This window comes from Xiphophorus hellerii, chromosome 2 (assembly GCF_003331165.1).
Source record: "Xiphophorus hellerii strain 12219 chromosome 2, Xiphophorus_hellerii-4.1, whole genome shotgun sequence".
Lineage (NCBI taxonomy): Eukaryota > Metazoa > Chordata > Actinopteri > Cyprinodontiformes > Poeciliidae > Xiphophorus > Xiphophorus hellerii.
In genome coordinates, this window is record NC_045673.1 from 21834537 (window position 1) to 21854637 (window position 20101).

The 20101-nt window shown below is 40.2% G+C and overlaps 1 protein-coding gene across 1 annotated transcript; it reads right to left on the minus strand.

The window, feature by feature from the left end:
- Window positions 1–924: 924 nt before the first annotated feature.
- dhtkd1 (dehydrogenase E1 and transketolase domain containing 1) lies at window positions 925–18386 on the minus strand. Its single transcript, XM_032587897.1, has 17 exons — window positions 18092–18386; window positions 16914–17066; window positions 15153–15364; window positions 14866–15060; window positions 14445–14714; window positions 13730–13901; window positions 12765–12963; window positions 11859–12171; window positions 11692–11776; window positions 10597–10736; window positions 10365–10515; window positions 10188–10294; window positions 7829–7993; window positions 7654–7736; window positions 6409–6575; window positions 1793–1878; window positions 925–1703 (listed from the first exon to the last, which is right to left on the minus strand). Exons 1-17 carry the CDS (start codon window positions 18264–18266, stop codon window positions 1602–1604), a joined length of 2775 nt encoding a protein of 924 aa, XP_032443788.1. The 5' UTR covers window positions 18267–18386; the 3' UTR covers window positions 925–1601.
- Window positions 18387–20101: the final 1715 nt, after the last annotated feature.

Consider the following 20101-nt stretch of genomic DNA (forward strand, 5'->3'; position numbering starts at 1 on the left):
TTATTAAACAAAACTCATGGCTCTTTCCTGCTTGGTGGACTTCCGGATAGAAACATTTCTTATTTCAGCAAAATTGCAGAAGTTAAAGAAGGCATTCCGAGAAACTTTTAATATAAATTAAAGTTCAAGAGCATTAAATGAGTGAGAAAAACAAAAACAGAACCCTGAAGAGCAAGAAACACAGACGTGGGGAAGTTTAAAATAGAGTTTAGCTACAAAACAATAACCCAAGCTTTGGACATGTCATAGAGAGTTGGTCATCATCTGAAAATAGAAACCAACCAAGACACCAGAGCAGCCATGTAGGGACAAACAATTGACCCGAGGCAATTTACAAAATTAAACACATTTATATACAGGTAAGCTCAAAATTATTCATACTTCCGGCAGAATTACATATAAAGCAATATTTTAATTTCATCAACCAAGATGTTTCGTCTTACTAAAATATCGTTTGCGTGGCCAGAGTCCTGAATTCAGTTTGAAAGGAGATCCTGTGGAGGGAATTAAAGACCTGGAGCTCATTAATCAAACATTAACTGTTTGATAGATGACTGGGTGGAATAATATTTAATAAGATTTTTGAATTATTGAGAAAGGATATGAACAATATTCAACAAGCCAATTTTTTGAGAAGATGTAAAATGTTCCTTTCTGTTCCATTGTATTGTCTATAACTCTTATCCTATCAGACAGGAACTAAATGTAAATCGAATTTTGCAAGGAATAGAGCAATTTTGGGCTTTACAAGATTAAGTGCAAAAATCTATTGGTTAGTGGTAGAAAACTGACATTTTCTTTGACAATGGTGAGACATGGCGGTATTTTATTGTGAAGGGAAAACACATTCAAAGCAGTGAACTCTTATTTTCACACTTGACTCTCAGCTGAATTTAAAGAAACACGACAAAAAAACCCCCCAAAAAAACATGAAAATAGATTTATTTAAAAAGTTTTGCTGTATTTACATGAGCTGTTCAAGATGTCAGTATTTTATTTCTTTACAGCCTTCGTGTAAACAAGGATAAAATCATCTCAGAACATCATCTACGTACAGAATCACAGCTGCAACAGTTTTCCCTGTTTCATCAGAAAATGCTTCATCTCTGTCTGAGCTACGTTTGTTTTGCACAACGCCACACTTCCAAGATTAATGCTGCATGTCCAACGACTTAAACTGATATTTTCTGCTTTCAACAGCACAAACATGGACGCCTTTGTGTGTGACGTGACCAGAGGGGTTTGGACTCCTGAAAAAGGGAACCTGTAGAGGTTTTATTTATGCAAATGCATCCCTCCAATCATAAAAACAGAAGAGTGAGGCGTACCGTCCCTACAATCATCATGTAAACATGATCTCTAAGGCTTTGGTTCAGACAATTCTAAATTCAAACACACACAAAAAAAAAACTGGCGTAAAACGTGAGAACATTTAAGACAATGCCTTCAAATTAATAAAATTAACACGCTAAACTACGCGGCAACAACTCAAATTATGAACGTTATTCTCTTAAAGACATTCGTTGATTGCATTATTACCACTGACCCTGTAGGGCAGAACTGCTGCCCGTGTTCCGCTTAGTTTGGTTCCAAGCTTCGCTTCAGGCAAACGTAGCTGTGAGGATGGCCTCCTGCTGCTGGTGATGAAGGGTCCCGATGCCGACGGCGGGGGCGGGAAGGGCAGGGCGACTCACCAACCGGAGCTGGTGTGCAGACAGTCCGAGATGGCGAGCATGAGTCGTTTGTGAAACGGCAAGATGTTCGCATTAAAAGCTACTTCACGCTACTTTACCTTGCAGGCCAGCTGCTTCTCGAACCTGGGCGCCACGAAAGACCAGGGGCCCATGTTTTGAGGTTCCTCCTGACTCCAAATAAACTCTGGGAGGAGGAGAAGAGGAAACAATTTCATTTTCTCATGGTGAATTTCTGCTGCTTCTCTTTTCTCCTTCTAAAATCAAGCTGCCTGACTTCGGTGTTTGCTGGGAACAATGCACTCAGAAAGCTGAAGTGAAACCAGGAGTTTCAAGGTTGGTTGCAAAAGGAAATGTTTGCTCAGTCACCTTGACAGCAGAAAGAAGAAGAGCTCTGTGAATACAGCGCTACACTCTGAGCAGGTAACAGGGTGTCTGCAGGTTTCAGCAAGTCAAATTTAAGACCGTTGTAATGCTGCTTTGGATTAAATTTAAAAACTTTAGTTTTTTACGGGGTTTTTTGCATCTGGCCTTCTATGGCTTGGCAACAGAAGTGAGCCAGTGGCAAAAATAAATGTTCTCCAGCCAACTGGTGATAATTTTGCTTTGATAGTGGCAAAAAAAGCTAGCTAGCAAGGGCACATTAGCAGCTAGTTAGCAATAGCCTCAATCGCCTCGGGTAACAGAACGCTATAAAGATCTCTGCGTGCGACTTAATCTTTTGCCTTACAGAAAAGTTCTGCGATTTAAAAAAAAAAAAAAAACTACAGATACAAGATTAAACACAACCGACCTCTGATTAATGTACTTGAGGTCAAAGTGAATTAAACTAATATTAGGCATTTTAAGGTATTTATTCTAGCTTAATGAATTTAAGACTTTTTAAGACTCGTTAAGGATGCGGACACCCTTGAGAAGGTTTATCAACTTTTCCTCATGTTTATGGCGATATACTGGAAGATATTAGGTCATTTATTTTAGAAATACACACATGTGAAATGCATTTCTTTTTTTCCAAATGTGTATTTACTGCTATTTTTCATGAGAAAAGTTTTTATCTGTCTTCACATAAATAAGCAGCAGAATATGTAAAAGAAAAAAAAAAAAAAAATCCACAACTCTTAACTCTTCCACATGCCGACTTCTAAAGGCAGCAGGTTACACTGAACTGTAATTTGTAGAGTTGGATGTTTTCATAGTAAAACTACAGCATTCTCAGCAGGTCGGTGCTGTTCACACCACGGTCCCAAACTCGTGAGATATAAATTACAGCAACGTAGTCCAACTGAGATAAACTGGAGGACACTTCATCTTGAAATGTCAAGGCTGCTGCTCATAACTCACACTGGGGCTTTTCGCTTTATGTGGCGTTTTGTAATGTTGTGTTGGTTTAATAGTGGGTCACAGGGAGAGGGCCTGTCAGAAGCGAAGGTGTCCAAACCTTTTGCCAAATCGTCAAGGCCACAGTACTCAAGAGCAACAAAAATATATTTTTGTATTTTTTTTAACAACTTTTTTTTTTTTTTTGACAGCTCAACAATTATAATTTTTGTGGTAAAATGTCCAAAGTTTTGACTTATTCTAGGAGGTCACACAGTTTGACAAGTGATTTTATTCTCTCGTACATTCCCAGCAACAACACGTTGCAAAAGTTAGCAAAAGTAAATAAATCGATTAAATGCAGATTGGGCTACATCCCGGCATGTTAGCAATAATCCTGAGCTTCCAGTTACAGCACCTATTCAGCCGCAGAGAGAAGGAAAAGGTTCTAGTTTTGTTTTGCCGTCATGATGGGTGTGAGGGTGCGCCGCAGATGTGGTGTGTGTGCAGCAGAAGATCCAACAACCTGACTGCAGAGTCTTGAGTCAGAGCAGCAGCTCGACAGCTGACAACGGCGAGAATTTAAGTGAGACGAGAAGCAGGAGCGCTTCCTTCTGCTGATGTAAGAGCATGTAATGCTGCTCAAACCGGATCTGCATGTGAATTTGGGATGGAAAATAAGCCCCGTCTTAGTTTTAATTCATCCTAATGATCAGGCAAAATCTGTGTTTTCACTGGAATTTTACCGGATCTTATTGGACTTAATTAATGAGACATGGTGTTTGAAAAAGACTCTTAAACTGCAATTGAAACTGGGCCCCGCCCACTTTTAGGCAAATTACCTTGAAATTACAGTTTTGGGGATTTATTTCAAATGAATACTAATTCCTCAACTCCTCAATATTACATAGCTTTCTGACATCATTTCATTTATGCTCAGACTCAGTGACAAATCTGAGTATTTTTTTTATTATATGCTATGCAAAACTTCAACTTGGAGAAACACTTTCTGCACAGTAATTAAGATTTTTTTATTTTTTTAACAATGCAGACAGCAATAAACATTTTTTCTTATTATTTAGTCTTTTTGATTTCTTAACCCTTTTAACAAAGACACCATCTTTTTTCACTCCTCCACTCTGCGTGTGTCCTGGTGTGTGTGTGTGTGTGTGTGTGTGTGTGTGTGTGTGTGAGATGTATGTGTTGCACTTTAAACATTCATGAAGCAAAAACCGTTTTACCTGGATGATAAAACTCCTTTAAAGACAGAGAGAGAGTCTAAGTTCTGTCCGTATTTAGCACCAGGAAACGATAAACAAACGCTTTGGAGGTTCTGTGAGATTTACTGGTTGGGCACAGAAGCGCAGAGCGATGCTTGAGCATCAGATGCTGCTAATGAGACGACAGAAAAGTCAAAGCCTGGGCCCACGCTTGATTGATTAACGCTCTGCCTGCGCGTGTTAATGTGCAGAGTTTATTCAGCCGACCAGACCAAATGTGCACCTGCCTGGTTTAGTTATGTCAAATGTGATTTTATCATCTCAAACAACATTTAAACCATGCAAACTCCTAAATGATGCATGCAGCTAATAAATACAGTTGATATCTACTGCATGTTACATGTAAGAGTTTAGTTTTACATTTTTCGTCAGGCTTAAAAGAAGCTGAGGCAAACTAAAATTAAATCTGTTTCCATTGTTTTTTTTTACAACATGCTAAATAATCATGCTTTTCATTTTTAAACACGCTATTTAATTTTGTTAATGCTACTCTTCAGACTTTAATTTCTGTTTTACAAGAAAAATCAACCAAAGAAAGCTTTACATTTTTGGAGAAAAATTACTCCTTTCACTGGCTCCCAGCAGCTCAGAGAATCGTTTGTAAAATACTTTTGTTGATTTATAAATCAATGAACGCTTAAAGCTAAAAATACATTACCGACTTGCTGATGTTGCATCGACCTTCCAGAACTTTCCCAGAACCAGAAACAAACAGCAGACGAGCAGAATTCAGTTTTTATGCTCCACTAATCTGACACAAACGTCCAGAAAACTGCAAAACAGCTGAAGCACTGATTTCCTTTTAATCAATGTTAAAAACCCACCTGCTTGGAGATGCCTTTGATTCATAGCAAATGGAACATTGATCTTTACATCTGATGTATATTTCTCCATGATGACGGCATTTGACAAAGTGTCACATTTATTGCTTGTTTCATAATTATGTGCTAATGTGCTTAGCTGAACAAATAAACTTGACAGTGGCTGTCAAGCAATCATTTTATGTTTTCTAACAACTCTTCCACATCGAAAACGTGGACCGTCCAATAAAAATGTTATTTTTCAACCTGGATCAGATTTTAGGACATTAAACAATTGCTGATTTTAATTCTTTATGCTATTTCAAGAAGAATTTTTTTAAATTATGCTTTGAACTGTCATGTCAGAGCTGATCAAATTTCCTCTTTCATGCCATGAAAATGTTTCTGATCAGACTACATAGTGTAAAATTAGGGCCTTTTGTAATTCAGGAATATTACAAAACACTTTATGAGATCTGTGTGAAAAAGCCACCCAGCGACGCTCCAGTTAAGAGGAGAATGAGTCTAACCATGCCCTGCTCGAACAGCCTGGTCTGGAGTAAAAATGAGACACATTATCTGACTCTGATTAGAGCATTTAGAAAAAGAATTGGCTGATTTTGATTTCTGTTTTCCACTTCCCCAAAACAACTCACAGCCACCTCCTTAAAGAGGAAGTAGTCTCTTGTAGAGTATTCCTACTTTACTCATACTGTCAATTAAAAAGCTCTCGTTTGGAAAACCTCCCCGGCAAATAGAAAATTAAACACGCTTTTTATTACCTTGATTAAAAATGTTAATGACTTTAATTTATTTTGCTTGGCAGAGCTCATCTCCCTTGTGTAGTCGTGGACAGGGCAGCACTTCCTGCTGTTGCAAAGGGGAATTCCTTTAAAAATAAAAACGGCGCAGGCAAAACACGGGACAGGTGTGCTTTTTCAAAGAGGAACCCCGAACACAAAGAGACTTCAGAAAAAAAGGTGAGCTGACGCTGAACAGGAAGCTCTCCAAGGCAGAACTACGCTCACAAAATGTACCATTTAATATGCGGCACAATGCTTCAGGCTATAAACAAATCAAAAATGCAAAACAAAACTGAAGAGAATAGTGGAAAGTACTCCATATGATTGAGATTTGGAAAAAGGAACTTGTAAATGTTCGGTTTTTAGTTGCACAGTAAATCAAATTCATGGAACAATTTGACTCGCACTCATGTGAAGATAAAGAAAAACCTCAGGTGTGATTGCATCTTTAAAGAGCGTGTTATGAGTCAAGGGTGTGTGTGTGTGTTTGTCAGCGTGCGGTGGCTGTCTCTACCTTTAGCGTTAGGATACTTTCTGAGCTCCTGCTGCAGAGGCTCGACAGGAAACGGACACAGCTCCTCCACCCGGATCAGCGCCGTCTTCTGGCCAGCAGCTGACGTCTCTCTCTGTTTCAGCAGGGCATAGTAATGCTTTCCAGAGCACAGCACCACCTTCTGGACTCTAATGAGAATGAATCAGATATTTTTCAGTCGCCTCTGAGCAGTGCAACGAAAGACAGAAAAGATAGAGCTCGTGAATAAACAGTTCATGTTTTAAGTTTCGAGATTTGTTCAATGCTATATTGATATATCTGTTACCTATTCCTTAAAACCATGATCAAAATCACGCATAAACAACTTAACAGCTGGTCTAAGTTGCTGTAGACAAACTTCAGTTCATTAAAAACATGTATGTTTCTTGAAAAACGGAATTATAAAAAAACATTTCTCATCCTCAACTTGCAATTTTTACATTTTTTAATAGTTTAAAAGGCAGTTCAGGATCTCCGATATACTAAATAGAAGAAAAGCATCTGTTCATTTTCCAGAAACATGATCAAATGTTTTTAAATCTGTTTCAAGTAACCTTGATGAATACAGATATCAGAGTTCAGCTGGTTCTGTTCTGACTGATGACTGAAAAATCTGATTTTTCTCCATCAGTGAATGCATCACCAACAAGTGCTAGTTAGAAAAAACTCTCCCTACATCTGGAAGAGACACAATGTCAGCTTCACTGAAGTGTGAAAAATTAAATCACAGGAAGCAGAGAGATGTAAGATGCTTCTTAATGAAACTTTTTATTTTCTTTCAATTTATTCCGGCTGTGACAAAGCGAGAGAGACCAAGACTTCAGCGAAACTTATTTGTAGGTCTGACACTTTTCACTGTGATGTTAATAGTTTTCTTTTCAGTATTTTATTCTATTCTAATTTTACATTTTTCACAGCAGTTTGTTGCCGTTTCAATCTGTTTTTCAAAGTGCTGCATAAATAAACTTGCCACTGACATTCAGAAAAACACTGGAAGGTTTCTCTGTCTCATCTTTTTGAGAATTCAACATCCGTCTATCATCTGATATTCTGAATTTGGAAATTTTGGAGATCTTTTAGAAATTTCAGAGCTGAGATAAGCATCCAACTTGTTCTGGGACATAGACAAGGAGACTCAAGTCTTGACAAAACCTAAAAGTCGAGATCAAAAATCAGTCACAAAATGAAATACTCAGTTTTCCCAGTTAAAGGTCAGGGCGTGTGTACCTTTCTGCGGAGACAGAAGCATCCCCCAACACCGGCCTGAAGGACGTTCCCGGTGCCAGTTCACTCAGACTGGACACCGCTCCCTGGAATAAACAAACATCTTTGATTACTTCTCCTGGAAATACTGGAGGAAAAAGAAACAACTCGTGCTCTAAAAAGAAAAGCTTCCTCTTACAGAAAACCTGAGCAGCGTTTTGGGCCCGACCACAATGAGAGGTTTGCGGAAGTTTCGGATCATCTGTCTCCTGAGGAGGTGGAAGTACTGGGCCGGAGTGGTGGGGTTGACCACCGCCATGTTGACGGTGTCGCCGTCCACACCCTCTTCTTTACTGTCGCACATCTGACAGATAAAAGCAAATGAGCCAAGCCTGATTTTCTTCCAAAAGATGACAGGAAACGAAAAAGCACTGATGCTTAAATGTTTTATTTTACGTGATCTAAAATCTGGTGCAGAGTGAAGCCGAAACAGACTCAGCTTCAACCTGAAACCACATCTAGGCTGCCACATCCTAATCTCTGGAGGATATGTTATACATTAACCCTGAAGAGTGTAATATCTTGGCTGTACCAACACTGATATACAAGGTACATCTGAATACATTGATCACAAGAACGACTTTCATTATTTAGATTTTTTAGCAATTTGCCTAAATGTTTCTTTTTCCAGGGACGATTAATCAGACAAACATTTGTGGATTTATTTATAATCTATAAATTGTTTTGGATTTAAATATGTAGCAATGATGTTTGGATAAATGTCCCTTAGCATGTTGCAGGGATACCGCTTTTTTTTTGTAGCAATCAACGAGCCTCTGTCATGAAGCTGGATGGATATTTGTTCACTCTTCTTGGCAGGTTTTTCACTGTGTTTGTGATTGACTTGGAGGTTCCTGGAAGCCAAACAAATTTATTCCATCTGAAAATGACAGTTTAGGTCAAGGGGCTGAAATTTGGGTATAAATGAGTCTTTCACCAACACAATAATCCCAAACAGAGAAAACCCTCAAATCTAATAAAAATGTATGAGTTATGCTTAAATTCCAGGTCCACAATAAGAAGACAATGCATTTACTAATTCTGCAAAGAAGAACGGAAAATATCTAGTTAGATTTTCCGGTAACACTTTATCTGAAAGCGTGTGCGTAAGACAGAAAATCGCACAGTCATAAACATGACATAACGCCCGTTATGAACATGAAGATGACTTCATGAATGTTTAGGACTGCTGTCACGAAGTGTCATTCAGTAAATAATAGGGAAGCCGATTTTATCCACCGATCTCATCTAGGTTGGAAAAGGTCTAAGAATCAACCACTGTCCTCTTTTGCTCTCCGGTGAGAAAGGTTTGACTGCCAGACTGGCCCACCAAGTTATGTCTGCACATTTACAATTAACAATAGTCACCCCACTGTTGCCAGCTCAACAACTTTCTTGCTTTATTGAGCAACACTTCAGATCAAAGAAATTTGTATCGGCTAAAATCGGAATTGGCAGGCTTAGCTTTTTAAAAGATCGGTAATCGTGATCGGCCAGAAAACTGCAACCGGTGCACCCCTACTAAATAATGACACTTTTATTGCAAAGTTGTACTAAAACTTGCATTAAAAGTCCAATAAAAGTGTCAACTTTGCATCAAAGGTGTTATTTTTTTACCAAATGACACTTCACACATTCATGAAGACTCCTTTATTTCCATAACAGGTGTTATATCATTTTTATGACAGTATTATGTCAGTCTTATGCACACCCGTCAAATAAAGTGTTACCAATTTTCCTGTTGTGGTGATTAATGCAAACCTATAGTGAGGAAATTGGGAGTAATGTTTGACAACAGTTTAAAATTTGACAAACAGGCTGATCACGTTGTCAGAGACAACTGCTTCTGGCTCCAACTTCTTATTTCTGTCATTTTTTTACAAGCATGTTACCCAGTCAGAGCTCTTTGTTCTAATGACCTGGAAGACCACAGGTCAAAGTTCAAACAGTGGGGTAACTGTTCATTTGCTGCAGCTGGTCCAAAGCTGTTGAATTTATTTACCGTTTGAATTGCGGACCATCAATGATCTATTTTTGTTGAATGCTCAGCTAAAAACGCAGCTGCAGTTAGCACATAGTAGCTAGACCTGACCTTGTTGTTTTGAGACTATTTTCAAGTCGTATAACAGGTAACATTACAATTTAATTCTATCCAAAATAAATCAACAAAACAAACCACAAATAAAATAAATTATGAAGTCTCTGTGAGCAAAATTGTCCTTCAAAAAAGGGACCAAAGCATCAGACTAAAGTCTTTAGTCATCCAGTTTTTGTAGAAAGAGAGAAAAGAGAGAAACTATAAATGGAAATGGAAATTATTGATCTTGTTTTAATTTATCATGCGATTAATTGATCTATCACTGAATAGTAGCACCATTACACTTCTGTGATTCTGCTCATTTTGATTCAGCACAATTTTATAAAATCCAACTACAAATCTGTAAAATGTTGTTTTAAATGTCTGTATTTAAAAGCGTGACATGAACGCAGAGCTGCACCTGGAGGAAGCGCTCCATGCGGCAGGACGAGTGTTCGGGTCCGGCTCCGTCGTAGCCGTGAGGCAGCAGGATCACCATCCCACACTGGAGCAGCCACTTGGCTTCACCTGCAGACCAAACAGCCGAATCAGTCGCGTTTCACTTCACCTTAGTGGGAGTAATTTAACCGAGGCTGACCTCCTGAGATGAAAGTATCGAAGATGATCTGAGCCCCGTTGAAGAAATCCCCGAACTGCGCCTCCCAGATGGGCAGCAGCTTGGGCTGGGCGATGCTCATGCCGTACTCAAACCCGAGCACCGCCTCCTCCGACAGTGGGCTGTTGCACACCTGAACGCACAAGATCGTTTTCTAAAGCAAAAACATGTCCTGACTCGTCTCCAAACTGTAGTCAGTCTTTATTATTTTTACCTCCAGAAATCCCGCCTGCTGGGAGCTGATGTGGTTCAGAGGAACGTAGGTGTCGTTGGTGTCCTGACACACCAGCATGGCGTGTCGCTGGCTGAACGTGCCTCGTCCGACGTCCTGGCCGCTTATTCGGATATGAAAGCCTGCAACATTTATAAATCAATATTTACACCGAAGAGAAAATGTTACCAAGTCGTTTTGTCTCGTTTCTAGTGCAAATATATCAGCACACTTAAATTAAGACAAAAATAACTTAAACGTAACTTTTCAGCAAGAAAAAGTTTTTCATTAAAAACAAGAAATATGTCAAGAAAAATACTTTAAGTTTATATTCAAGAATTATTGACTTACAAGTGAAAAGTTGCTGAAAAGTTGTGTTAGTTTTTTCTTATTTCAATTGGACCTTCACCATTCAAAGAGCCATTTTTGCCCCAAATTCAGCTAAATAAAACTCGCATAGAGTCACAAGTGTTAAATGAACAGTTGATAAAAGACCATTTTTAATTTTTGATACATATCTACTATGGCTAATTTGTTATTGTTTAAAAACCTCCATTTTATTTCTATTTTTTGGTTTTAATATACAATAAAACCCCAACATTTTTTTGCAAAAAGAGATACCGATGGTAATATTGGCAAAAAAAGAAAAAAGGGACATTGTTTTCCACCTAATGACATGAAAATTAGATGTAAAAATGTTGATAATTTTCGCATCATTCTGTTGTGGAAATTCAACTACATTATTAAAAGAAAAAACAATAAAATGAGTACAACTTCCTTCTTTACAAAATGTAAAGAAAATGGAGTGACATCAAATTTTACAGTTGGAGGATTTCACTCAGTAAACGGTAAAATTTGTTCTTAAATCTATGCTTAATAGTAATAGTTGTTTATATTTATCATTTTCAGTCATAGGTATTAAGAGCCATTGTGGAAGGTCCAAAGAGTCACTTGTAGCTCCAGAGCCGCAGGTTGCAGATCCCTGTACTAAGCTATTGGTAATGGGATTTAGACAAAAAGTAATTGGTACGATTTAGATTTTTGCAGTGTTAGCAAAACACAAACACTCAAAGGGAAACGCTGTAAAGGGAAACACACCCTGGCAGAGCAAAGAGCCGAAAGCCAGGGCCTCCGCTGTCGACCAGTCCAGCTTGGTTCCCTCCTCCAACTTTTGCAACCGAGCCTGAGTTCAGAAAGAAAACAAGACGAAAGCGCTCAGCCTGCGATGGCAGAACGAGACCCTCCGGCCGAGACCACTGCTGTACCTGTACGTGGGTCTTTAGGAGGTGGTTGTGCAAGCAGATTTGTTCGGGGATCTCAACGGACTTCGCTCCGACGAACTGCAGCAGCTGGGCGGGGACGCCCGTGTCCCAGGTGGTCACTCTGGCCTGGGGCTCCACCAGGTCCCCCCAGCGGCCCTGCAGGTTGGTGGGGGGGGGGCTGTACAGGGTCATGCCGGACAGCTTGTCGTTGAGCGTCCCGTAGTAGCTGGACTTGATCTCTGCTCGCTCTGCCTCCGTCATCAGACCCTCAGATATCAGCTGGTCCGAGTAGGAGTCGGGGACGCTCTGACGCGATCTGAGAGGAGGAAAAGAGACACGAAGAAGAGATTTACAGACAGTGAATTCATCTCAACCGTAGGCCTGTCTGTCGCAATAACCGATTTCAATGGACAATAAATTGTCCCAGACAGTACTGCGTTTAATGATAATACTGTCATTTTGAGGCCATTTTTGACTAATATAATAATAATAATGGCATATTAAAGAAATTGCACCCTCTCAAAGATAAAAAAAATTATTTCTAAAGAACATTTAATGTTGCAGCTGGAAAACATGTTAAATGTCCAAAATAGACAAACAAAACAACTGAAATAACAATAATGATAATGTGTTATGAAGTCTAAATGTCTCAGAAAATATTAACCATTCAGCCTAGATAGAGACAACAGGCAAAATGACAGGTATAGTTAAAAGATAAAAAATTAGGTGCAAACTATTTTGTTCTGGGTGCTTTTTCAAAATTGTGGCAATAATAAATAAAAGAGAGCATCTCTGATGATCCAGCCGGAAATCGTCGAGCTCATCGTATTTGATCGTGTGATTACTTATTTATGTCTTATTGAGACAGACTTACTCAACCTTTGACCCATGAGGTAAAAATGGACCGACCTAATGATCTTGTACATGGCCGGGTTGGTGAAGAACGGCTCATCCAGCTCGTTGTGGCCCCACTGACGGTAGCAGATCAGGTCCAGGATGATGTCCCTTCTGAACTGCCGCTGGTAGTCCACAGCCAGCCTGGCGGCTCGCAGAACTTCCTCTGCATCGTCGCCGTTCACATGAATCACTGCACAGTTCACCATCTTACCTTCGGAAAAGAAAAACGCCTGGATGTTTTGCTTTATTTTGATTAAGGCTGAAACGATAAATCGGCTTAATCGTGATGGATCGATTATGGAAATAACCATCAACTAATTTAGTAATCAGTTAATCATTACCTGAGTATACAGACTCAAAAAACCACCTGCTCAGGGCAGTAATTAAGATTATAACAAGTAAAATTTTACAAAAAAATACAAGCATTTTGAATTTAAGATAATAAAAAACACTTTGTAAATCTGTTCTATCCAGAACTCTTCAAGTGGAGGTTTTTAGCTTCACCCACTTTGTAAAAAAACAAAAAGGGTTAATATTGCATATATTAATTAACATTAATTAATAATGCATTAATCCAAAAAAACAACAGAGCCGCCCTGCACTGTACTGATGTTAAATCAAGCAGAAAGGGCTGAGCTTTTCACATGTCGATGTTACAAAATATTTTTCTATCTGCCGATGCGTCCTTCGCTCCAAAAATCAAGCGTTCACTGAAGGAATGCTGTTATCGCATTATAGGCAAGGCATTTTTATTTTATTATTCAAAAAGGAACTAAAATTACTTATTTATTTGCATATTTCAATGTATTGCCAATATTTTATAAAAAGGCTTAAACAAAACAAAAAGAAACCAACAAAACATGCTATTTTTATTCGATTAGTCGCCAGAATAATAATAACTAAAATTGCTGTTAGCTGCAGACCTAATTTTGAACCATCTACTTGCTCTGCAGATGCAGCTTGAGAGTTTAACTCACCAACGTCGCTGCAGTACAGAGAGGATCTTCCTCTGTCTGACGGAGTGGTGTAGCCCACTTGGTTGTTCACTACGAGGTGAATGCTGCCGCCCACTCTGTAGTGAGGTAGGTTTGAAAGGGTCAGCGTTTCTGGAACGATTCCCTGGCCGGTAAATGACCCGTCACCGTGAACCTGGAAATAAAACAAATATAACAAACTACCAGGAAGATTGAACAGTACAGAAAGTTACAAAAAGGACATCTTTGTAACTTTCTGTATGCTAAAGTGACTAAATACTTTAGTCACTTTAGCATACAACACCATAGTGAAGATGTGCAAAAAGCCTTAAAATAAGCTATGCTTTTATGACTGTAGCAAATTCTCTTTACCAAAGTATTGAAAAAAGGAGAAAAAGTGAGACGAGACTATTTGGTAGAGATTTTTCGCTGATAAATAAGCCTGTGTCGGCCTGAAGTATCAATCTGTCGATTGGAACTCATGGGCTAAAAGCAAAATAGCATCTCATGTTTGAGATTTTACACAATATTTTTCTTCTAGAGTTTTATTTTTCTCTCAACAAGAGTTCTGAAATGTGTTGAAGATTTTTACCAGTCTTAAAATCTTGATGCAGGATTTTCCAGCTATGAATTTTTAACTTTCCTACTTGGATCGGACTAATCAGCAGCAGATATTCAGGACTATTGCCATCTGTGCTTAAATGCATGCTGGAAGTACCTGCAGACAGATGACCTGGTCCCCAGGGTAGGCGCCCTCCTCAGGCGAATAGTCTCCCTCTACCCTCAGCTGCTGCCTCGCTCTCGTTTTGCCCTGGGCCACCGGGTTGATGGCCTCCAGGTGAGATGGGTTGGGCAGCATCGTGACGTGAAGAGGGTGCCCTGCTCCCATGTCTAACTCCACAGAGGAGGTGAGATGAGAGAGAACGTCGCCGATAGAGGGGGAGGTGTCGGGGAACTCGCTGAGTCCGCGCATCTTACGGAACATGAGCTGCAGGGGGCAGCAACGAGAACAACCTGCTTTAGCGCGATTACGGCTTCCAGCTTGGAAGCAAACTGTGACTTTATTGTGGCTGAGCAATCTGAGCGTTGTCATGGTTGCCCTGTAGCTACAATGTTTTCTTTAATCACATCTCTCTGACCTCTGGTGGGAACTTCAGCAGGCCTGTCAGGAGGTTGAGGCGGCCTCTGTGGGGCATCCCGATGACGACGTCTGTCACGCCGCTGTGGGCCGACTGGTGGAAGAGCTCATAGAAAAATCCCATCATGCTCTCTGCTCCTTCTCCTCCGTAGCGCTTCACAGTAGCAAATTTAGTGGCCAGGAAATGGTCAAACTCCTACACACAGGGGGGAAAAAAGCCAAAATATTTCTTTATTTCCCCACCAGACTGGATGCGGGTGATACCTGCTCACCTCGTCTTAGACCTACCTGAGACTCCAGCATTAGCTTAGCCAGGTGCTTCTTCTCCTCTGGAGAGAAGCCTTCCCTCTTGAGCTCCTCGAAGCGGTCGGCGAACCACTCCCTCTCCTCCAGACTGCTCAGCTGGCCGACCTCCACGGACAGGTGGCCGCAGTAGACCTGCTCCAGGTAGGTCTGGACCTCCTCCGCCGAGGCCTGAGCCTTCCCAAAGTGACGCAGGCCTTAGCAAGGAAGAACACACATCGTTTACCTGAAGACTAGGTCTGCGCATAAGTAGAGAAAAGGGAAACAAAACCTTAAAGATTGAAAAGCTTGAAACAGCGTTTCAATTGGTTTTAGTAAGTTGGAAAAAAATTTTATTTAACTTAATGTTAAAAATGAAGACATCTCTCTCAAAACTAAATGCAATTCAAGAGACAGCTAGAAAATCCTGATCGTATTATATAATCATATTTATTTTAAGATAAATTCTGTTTCAGAAAATATTCATTTCATTTACTTGAATATATATATACAAAATAAATCTAATATTCCTTGACTAAACAGGTATTTCAAACTATCTTTGATAACTTTGTAAATTAAGCCTAAGTCAGTCCTCTGAATCGCTTGGTTCTGCAACAAGTTTATACAAGTTATTTGGTTACACTTAAAAGCCAACAAATAGTTCCTGAAATACTTTACAACCACACATGTGTGTCTTTCTATCTTCACAAGGACTTTGCATTGACTTCCATTCATTTTTAATTTATTTCTATAGCCCGACCTAACCACTACAATGGTAAATGGACTGAACTTACATGACGGTTTTAGAGTCATTTTGATGTACAGGGAGGAAGCTGGATTGAACCAACGACCTTCCGCCGATTACAAGACGACTAATCTACCCACTAAGCCAGTGGTCCCCAAACCCCGGGCCGCAGACCGGTACCGGTCCATGGACCAATTGGTACCGGGCCGAGCAAGAAATAATTAAATATTTCCGTGTTATGTATTGAGTCTGGAGGATCTTTTATTTTGAAAATCCTTTAACCGGATTCTGTCGGTTATGTCTTGCGCGGCAACATTGAGCCCACAAACAGCATCGGTTTTGGTCTCCGCGTGCGCACCCTCCCCTGTTATTGTGCAACATAAAGGCGAAGCAGATCTTGAAGATTACACAAATATGTCAGAGAGAAACCTGAGACCTTGTCAATCATACTATCTAGACGGAACAATAGATATTTTCAAGACTTTATTTGGCAATTTCACAAGTTTATCAACTTAACACAAAAATCAGAATGTATCTTTTGAATAGTTATTTGTCTACAACTAGCAGTAGACAAAACGTGAAGCAAGTCCGAGCTGGTACTTTCTGAAACGGGTTGGCGAGTTAATCCTTTCCTAAGGTGCAGGGATTCAATCATTTGTGTTTGTTCACCCATCCTTGACAACGCAAGCACCTAGATAACACTGTAACTTCCTTAATCTAATATAAAAGTAAACAGAAAAACAGGGAAAATAGAAATGTGGCATTAAAGACACCAGGAATGGGTGACATCAAATCCTACCTGAAACTCCTGGCTGAGCGTAAATACAGTAAATTATTATTCATGCAGGCGGTGAAGACACACGCTGTCATTCAACCGCTGGTTCTTCCTCAATGTTTCCATGAAGTCCAACATTTGATGTTCAGAAGTGAAGCAAGACACAAACAGCTACAGAGTCTGAAATAACATTCCTGAATGTGTGTACAACACGACCCTGACTTCTGTAGGTCTCTATGAAACTTACCTGACGTGTTGAGCGTACCAGTGACGGCACCGGCCAGCATGTCTATCTCTGGGACACGGTCCACGACGGGCTGCTGAGGTAGTAGGGGGTTAATTTTAGCAGCCTTGTGTCCATGTGTTCTGTACGCCTCCACCAGGCGGGCGAGACCGTGATCTGAGCAGAGAACAAAAAAAACATGCTGCCACTAAGTACGGGTGAAGCCAGAAAGGTTTGGACAGGGTGGAGGATATACCAGAATATAATGATCTTTATAAAGTATGCTGCTATGGTTGAACGTAAAATGTATTCATTAAAAACAAATACTGAATCTAGCATGAATAAATACACGTAATTTGATCTCTTACATAATTGCAGAAAACTATGACGCATACGCATGCTTCTCAAAAGGTTTTTCAGTTATTCGGTTCAAAAAGCTTACAGTATTTAAAGCATTTATTTCTGCTAAATCTGACGACCACAATGAAGCTTGAATTCATGAATGAATCAAAATTAATTTTCCCTGAAAATCTGATTGCACTAACAAACAGTTTGAATAGAAGGGTTTATGTTACGCTCATACTTGGTTTAATGGCCGTGGCATCACTGTGTCTGACTGGCCAGCAAACTGTACTGACAATGTCCATAAACAATCTGAGGCATTGCAAAGAGGAGGATGACAAACATCAGATAAAGCTTAGATGAAGGCTGCTGTTAAGGAGGTGTTAAGTGTTAACACCTGAGCAAAACCACAGAGTGATCCACACCGCACTCGTGCAGTAATCCATGTGAAAAGAAGCCCAGATTACAGATTTTCACCATGTTATAAAATGCGTCACTAAATAAACATTCCTCTTTTTCTTCTCCCATCAGTCTGTGCGTAATGAACCTATACAGGTTTTATATTTGGACTGAATTTCTGGAGAATAAAAAATGAAATAACTGTAAAGTCTAGTGAAGATGGTCATCGTCCCCCCCTACATCCCCCTTGGTGTCGCCTCTGCTCTGAAGAAGAAACTCGACTCTTCCTGATAAACACAGGTGCGCTCCAGCTAGCTGCCTACAACACATGAAGAGCTAGCTCGAGTGGGTGATGCTCAGATTAATACATCACCCAAAGACAAATAATTAGCACACATTTCACGACTGTAGCCTCCATTTATCCCCTCCACGTCCTTATCGGCTCTTTAACCCGTACCGACCTTGGTTCAGTGCAGCGATGCGGTCCCTCTGTGACTGGTTGTGCTCCCCGGCGAGCCGCTTCGGTCGGTACCCGTACACTCCTCTCTCGGTGTGATAGCGGCAGGCGAAGAGTTGCCTAGCAGCACTTGGTGGGAGTCTGCTCAGAGACTTTTTCAGGAAAAACACGGCCGACATGTTTCGAGTGGTAAATCTTTAATCCCCCAGCGTGACAGTGGCTCTCCCCTAGCCGCAGGGCTACAAGACGGCGGCCATTACTGCCGTCGTACTGGGAGGAGATGCTGCGCCGGCTACCGATTGGCCGAAAGGCATGGACACGTTTCACAACGACTCAACGTCTAAATCCATATTTTTATTTTATTATTCAGGACAAATATTATATCTAGAACCGACCCTACGTTGTCGTGTTTCTGCTTATTAAAAGACGCATATATTTGATGCGACCACCTGAGTTAACGTACGTCTGATGCGTTCAGGCGCCCCTTGAAATTTCGATACCACTCTCTCCCCCTCCCCACTTCAGTTCAATGTTCCGCTCCGCTCCTGGTTGTATATTTACATTTCTTAGACCAGCGGTCGGCAACCCAAAATGTTGAAAGAGCCATATTGGACCAAAAAAAAAAAAAAATCTGTCTGGAGCCGCAAAAACTTAGCAGCCTTATATAAGGCTTATAATGAAGACAAAACTGGCTATAAGTGTTTATATTAGCCTATCATCAAAACCACTAAGTGCGTACATTCATGAGCATTCATGATTAAATGTTTATTTTCCCTGCTGTCCCAAATGCAGTTTCCATAACAACGATCGCTCTTTGTAAATAATCACCTTAAGTGTGTGAACGGAAAAACAACAACAAAACGGAACGTGATTAACGTGCCCCTTCTCTGGGCAACAAACGGAGTGCAATAAAACGCAACCTGCAGTTATAAAATAAAACATCAGCAGCCTTTTGAAAAGATAAAATATATCATATTAAATTAATACGGTTTAAGTTTGATTTATGTGCAAATGCCAAGCAAGTCAGTGCAATGGTAAAACATAGCAGCACTCTTCTCTTTTGACGCACAACATCCTCCGAGGTAAGAGGGTGTTTAACATCCTCGGACCTGAGGATGTTAAACACAATAATATCGCTAAGTGTCATTCTAAATATATACTGACAAAAATCACTAATCAATTTATAAATATGTGCCTGTGGTAGGATTGTGTTCTTACGTGTTTAATGCGACTTCTTTTTACGGACATCACTGGACAGCTTCTCCGGCTTGTAAGAAGTAACTTTAATCTTGACGCCTTCCCTGAAAATGTCTTTCCACATTACCATATTTTTCGGACTATAAGCCGCTACTTTTCCCCAAACGCTTTGAACCATGCGGCTTATAGCCCGGTGCGGCTTATACATGTACTTTCCAGTTTATATTTTTTTGTTTGTTTTTTCCCCAAAAAAATGTGTAGGTGCGGCTTACAGTAAAGTGCGCTCTATAGTCCAAAAAGTACGGTTTTTTGTTATTTGACAACTTCTCGCTACAGAGCAAACGTTCAGGTAGTCCCTCAGCATTGGCAATGAATGCAAATGATTCGGTCCAAGAATTGTGGAATCTCTCCTCAGCTATTTTTCTCTTCCCACCTCCACCGGTCGATTTGTTTACAACAGCCACTAGCCCCGCCCAGCTGAAAGAGGAAATGTTGAAATTTTATATTTATTCTACACATTTTTAGAGCATTGGAAAACGTTTGTGTCACATTTGTCCCCCTACAGAAACCATATTAAAACAAAAAATACATTTCCGGCCCCCATCTTTTTCAATTTTCAAATATTTTTTGAAAAAGCTCCAGGGAGCCACGAGGGCGGCGCTAAAGAGCCGCGGGTTGGCGACCCAGTCTTAGGCAAACTATCTTGCAGGCCACGTTGTCCTGGTCAGTCCAATCTGGATTCCTGTTCTCTCATACAACCACAAATCACTATTGTAACCACAAAACATAAGTCTTACTTTTGCAGAGCTAACATAAG